General features: G+C 34.7%; 1 protein-coding gene across 5 annotated transcripts in view; it reads right to left on the bottom strand.

Moving 5' to 3' along the window:
- Nucleotides 1-2,930: 2,930 nt before the first annotated feature.
- The window catches only part of RRAGB (Ras related GTP binding B), a 41,511-nt gene continuing 36,612 nt past the window's right edge, over nt 2,931-7,829 (bottom strand). For 4 of the 5 annotated variants that reach the window (XM_055338810.1, XM_055338811.1, XM_055338807.1 and 1 more), the window contains 3 exons: nt 5,992-6,083; nt 4,752-4,867; nt 2,931-3,840 (listed from right to left, as the gene is read on the bottom strand). In XM_055338810.1, coding sequence (XP_055194785.1) covers nt 3,743-3,840; nt 4,752-4,867; nt 5,992-6,083 — 306 coding nt within the window. In that variant the 3' untranslated portion in view covers nt 2,931-3,742. Of the gene's footprint in view, nt 3,900-4,751; nt 4,868-5,991; nt 6,084-7,829 lie in introns of all 5 variants that reach the window. The other variant, XM_055338808.1, reaches the window with a different exon arrangement.

Here is a 7,829-nt window from a genome sequence, read left to right as displayed (position 1 = left end):
CTGGATGTTATTCTAGATGTTGGCAAATTGAACACCAATAAAAATAAATTTATTAAAAAAATAAAGGCCATCTATGAAAAACCCACACCTAATAACATCCTCAGTGGGGAAATAATAAAAGCTTTTCTCCTAGGGTTAGGAACAAGTCAAGGATATCCACTTTTCCTCCTATTTTAAAAGGGCCCAAAGAAGGAGAGGTTAATTTATGCTCACAGTAACCCAATTCTGGGGGGAACATCATAAATACTGAAAAACTGTTTAAATTTGATTTAAATTCTTCAAGCTAGAATTTTATTTTATCCTCAATCTGCTGTTCATTGTATGCTGTAATAAAGCTTTTTATTCCATGTGCCAACGCCCCAGTGAAAACAGGAGTAAGACAGGTAAACAAGCATGTGGTTTACTATTTGCACAGTAACCAACACAGTGGGAATATCACAAGTACAACACCTGGGTGCACCTCAAACTCTCCATTCTGAGTGGACTTTTATTTTTTTATTTTTATTTTTAAAGATTTTATTTATTTACTCATGAGAGACACACATAGAGAGAAAGAGAGAGAGAGAGAGAGAGAGAGAGAGAGAGAGAGACAGGCAGAGACACAGGCAGAGGGAGAAGTAGGCTTCATGCAGGGAGCCCGACGCGGGACTCAATCCCGGGACTCCAGGATCACGCCCTGGGCTGAAGGCAGGCACTAAACCGCTGAGCCACCCAGGGATTGTTTTTTTAAGATTTTATTTATTTATTTATTTATTTATTTATTTATTTATTTATTCATTCATTCATTCATTCATTCATTCATGAGAGACACAGAGAGAGCTGAGTGGGCTTTTAAATTCAGGAAGGCCATATAATTTAAAGGTTAAAGTTAAGTGCACAAGCTATGGTGTTAGATTACCTAAGTTCAAATCACAGCCTCACCGCTACTGCATAATTGGGCAAATTTTTTATTCTCTCTGGGTCCATCTAAAACAATGGAAGAGATAGTACTCACCTCAAAAAGTGCATGTGAAGATTAAATAATAATCTTCATAAAGCATTTATAGGCTGACACTTAGTAAATACTCAACTAAAGATAGCAGTATTTCCATGTGGCAACTCACATAAATTTTTATGATAACCTATTGAGGTAGAAAATAAACCTGATTGAAACTGAGAAAAGCTGGCTCCCTACGTAAATCACTTCCCATACTTTATGCTTATTATGGTTTCTATTTCCAACATATTACTTATAAATAGAAGCCTCCTAGTCATTATGTTTGTCTACAACTGTGCTTCACAAACTTTTATATCACTTTGAGAATCAGTGGTCTACACTATATATATTTTACTTAGTATAATGCCTTCAACTTATCATAATAAACTTAAGTGAATATATGTTGTCCTACTCCTGCTTCTACTCTACATTTCCTCTTTACCTAAAGCAGTGGTTCCTGAAGTATAGTCCCTGGATCAGTAGGATCGATATCAGATTCACCTCCAAACTTCTGAGAAATGCAGATTTCTGGGCTCCACCCCACCTACAGAATTGAAACTCAGTGGTGCATGTGGGGTAGCAGTGTGTCTTAACAATTCCCTTTCAAGTGATTCTGATGCCTGCTCAAGTTTGAAAACTATTGCCCTAGCCTACTAACATCACTAACATAGTCTATAAAAAGCATCATTTCATTCTATCACTAATCCCATAATTTTCACATCTCTGGTTTTTATTTCATCTTTCCATTTCTGTGTATATGCTTTCACTGTGCACTTGTGTTTAATTCAGTTTCTAGGCAGTTCTATATTTGGACAGATATCTATTTCAAAATATTTTTTTGTATTCAGTGACAAAAAAGACTGGCTGGTCATTACAATGATAAAGATTAAGCCAAATCAGAACCTTATTTTTCTAATCTTTCATTCTTTTATGCATCCTGTAAGTCCAAGTTGTAACTAGAATCTGAGCAAAGGTTAGACCAAGAGCAAATAATGATAAAAGCATATTTTTTCATGCTCATCTAATTTAATGTCTATAATCTCTATCTGTTCACTTTCTAAAAAAGCAAAAAGCAAAAAACCTGCTTTTGTGTAGTTCCTTCAAATCTAACCCCAGATACTGAAGATAATGAGAACATGTCAAATCATGACTCATATTAGTCACAGAACAGACCTCCAGTTCATTTGCTTTTTTCATTCTCCTAAATATTAAGATAAAGAATAAGAAAATCTACTAAGAAACTCCTTTTTTGCAGAGGGTTAATACAACTGTTGATAAAATTAGTTCCATGAGCTTTTATTTTTTTAAGATTTTATTTATTTATTCATGAGAAACACACAGAGAGAGGTAGAGACACAGGCAGAGGGAGAAGCAGGCTCTCTGTAGGGAGCCTAATGTGGAACTCGATCCCAGGATTCTGGGGTAATGACCTGAACCAAAGGCAGATGCTCAACCACTGAGCCACCCAGGCACCCCTGTTCCATGAGCTTTTAAATGAGAATTTTAATCTACATAACGTAGGCTACCTAAAAACCATGTTCTTCACTGCTTAGTGAAAACTGTTTCTCTCAACTGGGGATGATAAGATTGGGAAAGGTGAGGTTCTGTTGGTCTGAATATTTCTTCATGACATAGAGACAAGGGAAATGAGATGAATATACTGTGCCATAGATTCCCTAAATGCTTTTGTGTTCTGTTATGACATCCATGGAAACTGAAAAAATTAGGGTTTTCAGTAATTCTAGTTAGTACTGCCAAGCTCCATTTCTCCGAGTTTACAATGCTTCATTTTTTCTTTAGGGGATGAAATAAAACAAAACTTATTGAAAAAAAATTTACTACTACTTGACTAGCATAATGAAGGCATTTCCCATTAGGTGTAATGTAATATATAAAATTAACCATTCCTGGATCATAGAGAAAGACTTGTATCTTGTATCTCATAAACCTTATCTCTTTTCTCTCAACTTTTTTATTCATGCCTTCTCCAGATGCATCCTGGAAGAGACTTTTCAACACACCTCAGGTCTACATTGTTGCCACAGCTTCCCTAACTGTCACCAGTCAGGCCATACAGTCTAGGTTAATTTTCTTTCAAAATTCCTTTCACATAATTCCCCTCCCCAAAAGCCTATAATGGTTTTTTATTTCTTATCACATTATACCTAAACACCTCTACCTATCTTTAAGGCTATAATCTGGCTATATCCTTCCTATCTAACTTTATTATGTAATATTTCCCAACAAGCAGATACCCTCCCCTAGGGTAAACGTGAAATTCATTTGCTCTTTCTTAGGGAAAGCTGAAGAAATAAGGAAAAGAAAAACAGACGCTGAAATCCCTAACAGCCTTAGTTTATTTATAATTGAAGGTAAGGAATATTTTTAATGCATGCTGAGAAAACAGTAATATTCCAAACTTGCAGCTTACTATCTGATAAGGAATACAAGATGATGTTGGGAAAGGCTTTGGCAAACACAACTATTAGAACCAGGTTATCAGAACACACACTATTAAGAATCTTGTTATCAGAACACTTATATATCACATAATTTTATGTCCCATCAAGCCCATGAACAGCTCATCTTCTAACTTCTTACTGGCTATTTTAGTTAATAGCATTCAAGGTTGAACATTAAGACTAGAGAGTGAGGAAGAAATACAGAAGTGGTAAGCATTACATTTCAGAGCCTACATATAGGAATATAATATTCATATTAATTAAGAAACAGTATTTCAAAAAAAACTGAAACATTTAGCCATGTTTAGCTCATGAGAAGACACTGCTTTGGTCCATCCACCCTTTCCAGCTTTTCAAAGTGTTTTCTGGCATTGCGGATGTTGATCAGAGTAGCTGCGGAAGCTGAGGGTAGGGGTGGAGGAGATACCCAAGAGAATAAGTACAGGCAGCCAAAGGAATGTCTAATAAAAACAAATAAATAAACAAAAGAGAGCCAAATCTCTCAATATATGTCATAGGGAACATATAGGAATAGGAAGTCCCATGTTAATCATGACTTAATTTTTCAGAATAAGATTTACTTATATTCTAAATATAACATTTCCAAAATAAAATTTCAAATTCTTTTGGTTTGGTTTACTTGTAGAATAAAACTCATCATCTTATGTTGTATTTTAATATTAACCTAAGGTAGGAAAAGCATGTGGGTTAGAGATAATTTAAACCTCGGGGAACATCCTAGAAATACTGCTAGAACCTTTATCTCAGTAGTTATGATGGATATGACTACTATGGCATGGAAGTACCAAATACCTTCCTTTATGCCCAGAACAGAAATACAGGAATATGGTACTTAGGAATATAGAGTTACATATAAAATGATTTAACATTTAATAGTTCAGAACTTTTATTAATCTTTTAAAAATATTTACTATTTGAAGCACATAAGTCATACATTTGGGTTCTTTTTTCTTTAAAATCCCTAGATTTAATAACTTGATTTTTTAATTACCATGAAGAAAAAACAAAATACCCTAGAGTCTAAATTATTCTTAAGCTTCAGAATATAAGTCTACAAAACAAAAAAAAAATTTACACTAGTACTAAAATAGCTTTCTTTATTGTAGTAAATAATACATAACAAAAAATTTCCTGTTTTAACCATTTCAAAATATACAGGTCAATGAAACTAAGTATATTCACAATGCTATGCAACCATCCCCACTTTTTTATTATATAATAAAGTACTAGTTCTAGGGCAATTAGTTTAAAGAATATGGCTATAAACCTATGTCAGTTAAGTTTGAACTTACGAATGGATGGATCAGACATCACGACCATCACATAAGTGTTGGATGTAAAGATGTCAATGAAAGCAGCAAAGTTAGAGTTCCTGACTTCCATGCTCTGAAAAGAAGCAGCTAGCTTGCTACAGCAGAAATGAGAAAAAGAAGTAAAGAACATAAAATAAAAGCAACATAAAACATTCTTACCTTTTATGTTAAACATTTTATAGCATTACACTTTGATTCCCCACTTCATTAAGACAGTTAATCACTAACCTTACTTTGTTTTCCAAGGGAACGCTAATGCTGAATTTAGTATGTTTTGGAAAGTGACTTTAGACTTTAGACTAGGAAAATAGATTAGAACTTGATATTGACTGTGAAATGGGCTTGGACCTAGGTCCATGTTGAAATATGTTATAAAAGGCTTCTTTAATATTTAAGAAGCTTAAGTTGAAATTTTCCTATAATTGTGATTAATAACTGTATTTTTAAATGTTAGTTATATTGATTATATCAATTCAAGAAATGATCCCATTTCTTCAAAACCAAACAAGGTAATTATATTTGCATGTCATTTGCTATTGCTTCTTAAAAATGTAGGCATAAATATGCCAGCAAGTCTCAGAGTGTGCTAAGGCATAAAAAGAATAAACTTATACCTGTTCTATTGTCTGGACATCAAAATTTTTACCAGGATAAGAATTTTGCTTATTAAATCTTTACTAAATTATAATGTTCCACCATTCTTTTCTTTCTATATTCACAATGTTAAGATTCAAACTGTATTTTATCAAAGGTGAGACAACAGGATTAGGCATTTCCAGAATCTATTCTGTACTATTCCTGAATCATTACCTCACTATTTTAATTACTATAGTAAATCTTATTATTTGGTGGGGTAAATTCTCCTTTGTTCTTTTTCAAAACTCTCTTGGACACGTTCTGTTTATTTCTTCCTAAATGGTATCAAGTATCTCGAAAGGGTATTCTGCTTAGATATTTTTCACATGCTGCTTATCAGTTGAGTTTGCATTAAAGGACAGTGACTTTCACCTCAATTTTAGGCTCCCTTAGAGGTTAGCTTTCTTTTTTATTAAATGATCTATTCTGTATATGTAAGTTCAGTCTAGTACAGTTATTTGAACTTCCAAAAAATGACAATAATTTCTTTCCAGATATGAATAAATCATACAACTAGATGTTGGCAAATTGAATTTAAAATTTAAAAAATTAATCAATTAGTCAATCACACAAGATCTCTTACCTGCAACTCAGCTTAAACTGCTTAATAATGTTGCTGATTTTCTCAAATCTGTGGGCATCACGCTGCTCTTTACACTGATAGTGAGAAATCACCTATGAAAAAGAGCAATGCCCTTAAATATGCAATGTAATCGTATCACTCTCTGCTACTTGCATCTCAAGGCAGACCCTTGTCAGTCTCTTGGTCACTTTGATTTTCAGGGTAGACTTGGCATCTGGCTTACTCTCTCTCCTTTTCTCCTATATGATGCCAATATTCTGTATAATTTCAACATTCCTATGGATAACCCACACAGTAGTGTTTGGCTACAATTTTATTAGAGCATTAAAGTATTATCTGTTTTGGTTCAGTGCTGTTCTTCCTCATTTACTTTAATCATCATATGTTTATCTTATTTTGGTATTTCACAGCATGTTTTTTGATTAAATAAGTACAAATTATAAAAGAAAAAAATAAAATTTTTAGCTGTTCTTTAGATGTACTTAATGTATTGATTTTAATGAAAACTGTAACTAAGTGACTTTTGGTATTACATTTAAAAATCTTCAGTATGCATTATGCAAGCCTTCACTTGTTCCTGCCTCTTTCTTATCAGTACCCTCTCCATCCTCCATCCTCCAGGTGAGCATCCCATGGGTGCTGAAGCATTTACTTTGAAATAGAGTGTTCATAGGACCATGAAGTATAAAACAGGATTTTTTCCAGAGCTACCTGCATAGGCCGCTAGGAATAATGGAATAAGACCATGGTTCTATTTTGTTGGTTTTTAGAACTGGGGGCATGGTTATGAGGAATGGCCAGAGACATACTGCACTGCTACAGGTCTAATTCTTGGACTGGATCAAGACAGAAAAGAGTGAAAACACTTGCCAAGAATAAATGTTGAAGTTTAAAGGCGATCAGATACACTGTAGTTCCAATCACAAATGATGCTGACTGGCTATACAGCAGCATTATAACCACGACCTGTGAGGTAGCTTCCAGGAAACCAAAGTCTTTGGGTTCTAGAGGGAACCTTTGGATTCCAGAGGTTACAAAGATGCAATTTAAAAGAACTGATGGGGGAATCCCTGGGTGGCTCACCGGTTTAGCACCTGCCTTTGGCCCAGGGCATGATCCTGGAGTCCCAGGTTCGAGTCGCACATTGGGCTCCCTGCATGGAGCCTGCTTATCCCTCTGCCTGTGTCTCTGTCTCTCATGAATAAATAAATAAAAATCTTTTTAAAAATAAATAAAATAAAAGAACTGATGGGAGGGCAACACCCTCCCTGGAGCCTATGGCTTAATTTGACTCAACACTGGAAACCTCACCCACACTGGACATGGACAGGATTGACATCTCTTTCCCAATTCTGTGCATGGTGGTATGTGGCTGTTATTTTGTGGAGCAATCTGCCTGGTTAATTCCTATAATGAACAAGACTCTGGCATGCTAACTAGTTATATGACCCCTAAGCTAGGAGCACCCAAATACACAAAGCAGTTAATAGCAAACATAAAGGAACTAATGAATAATACAATAGCAGTAGGGGACCTTACATAACACATCAATGGACAGATCATATAAACAGAAAATCAATAAGGAAACAATGGCTTGGCTTTCAAAGACATAATGGAACAGATGGATTTAACAGATATATTCAGAACATTCCATCCTAAAACAACAGAATACACATTCTTCTCAAATGCATGCAGAACAATTTCTAGAAGAGATCACATATTATCCCACCAAACAAACCGCAAAGAATTCAAGAATATCAAAATCACACCACGCATGTTTTCTGACCACAATGCTATGAAACTAGAAGTCAACCACAAGAAAAAAATGGGAAAGACCA

The sequence above is a fragment of the Nyctereutes procyonoides genome, unplaced genomic scaffold (genome assembly GCF_905146905.1).
Source record: "Nyctereutes procyonoides isolate TBG_1078 unplaced genomic scaffold, NYPRO_anot_genome, whole genome shotgun sequence".
Classification (NCBI taxonomy): Eukaryota; Metazoa; Chordata; class Mammalia; order Carnivora; family Canidae; genus Nyctereutes; species Nyctereutes procyonoides.
The sequence above is the reverse complement of the archived record's forward strand: the minus strand, read 5'-3'. Positions and strand labels throughout refer to the sequence as shown.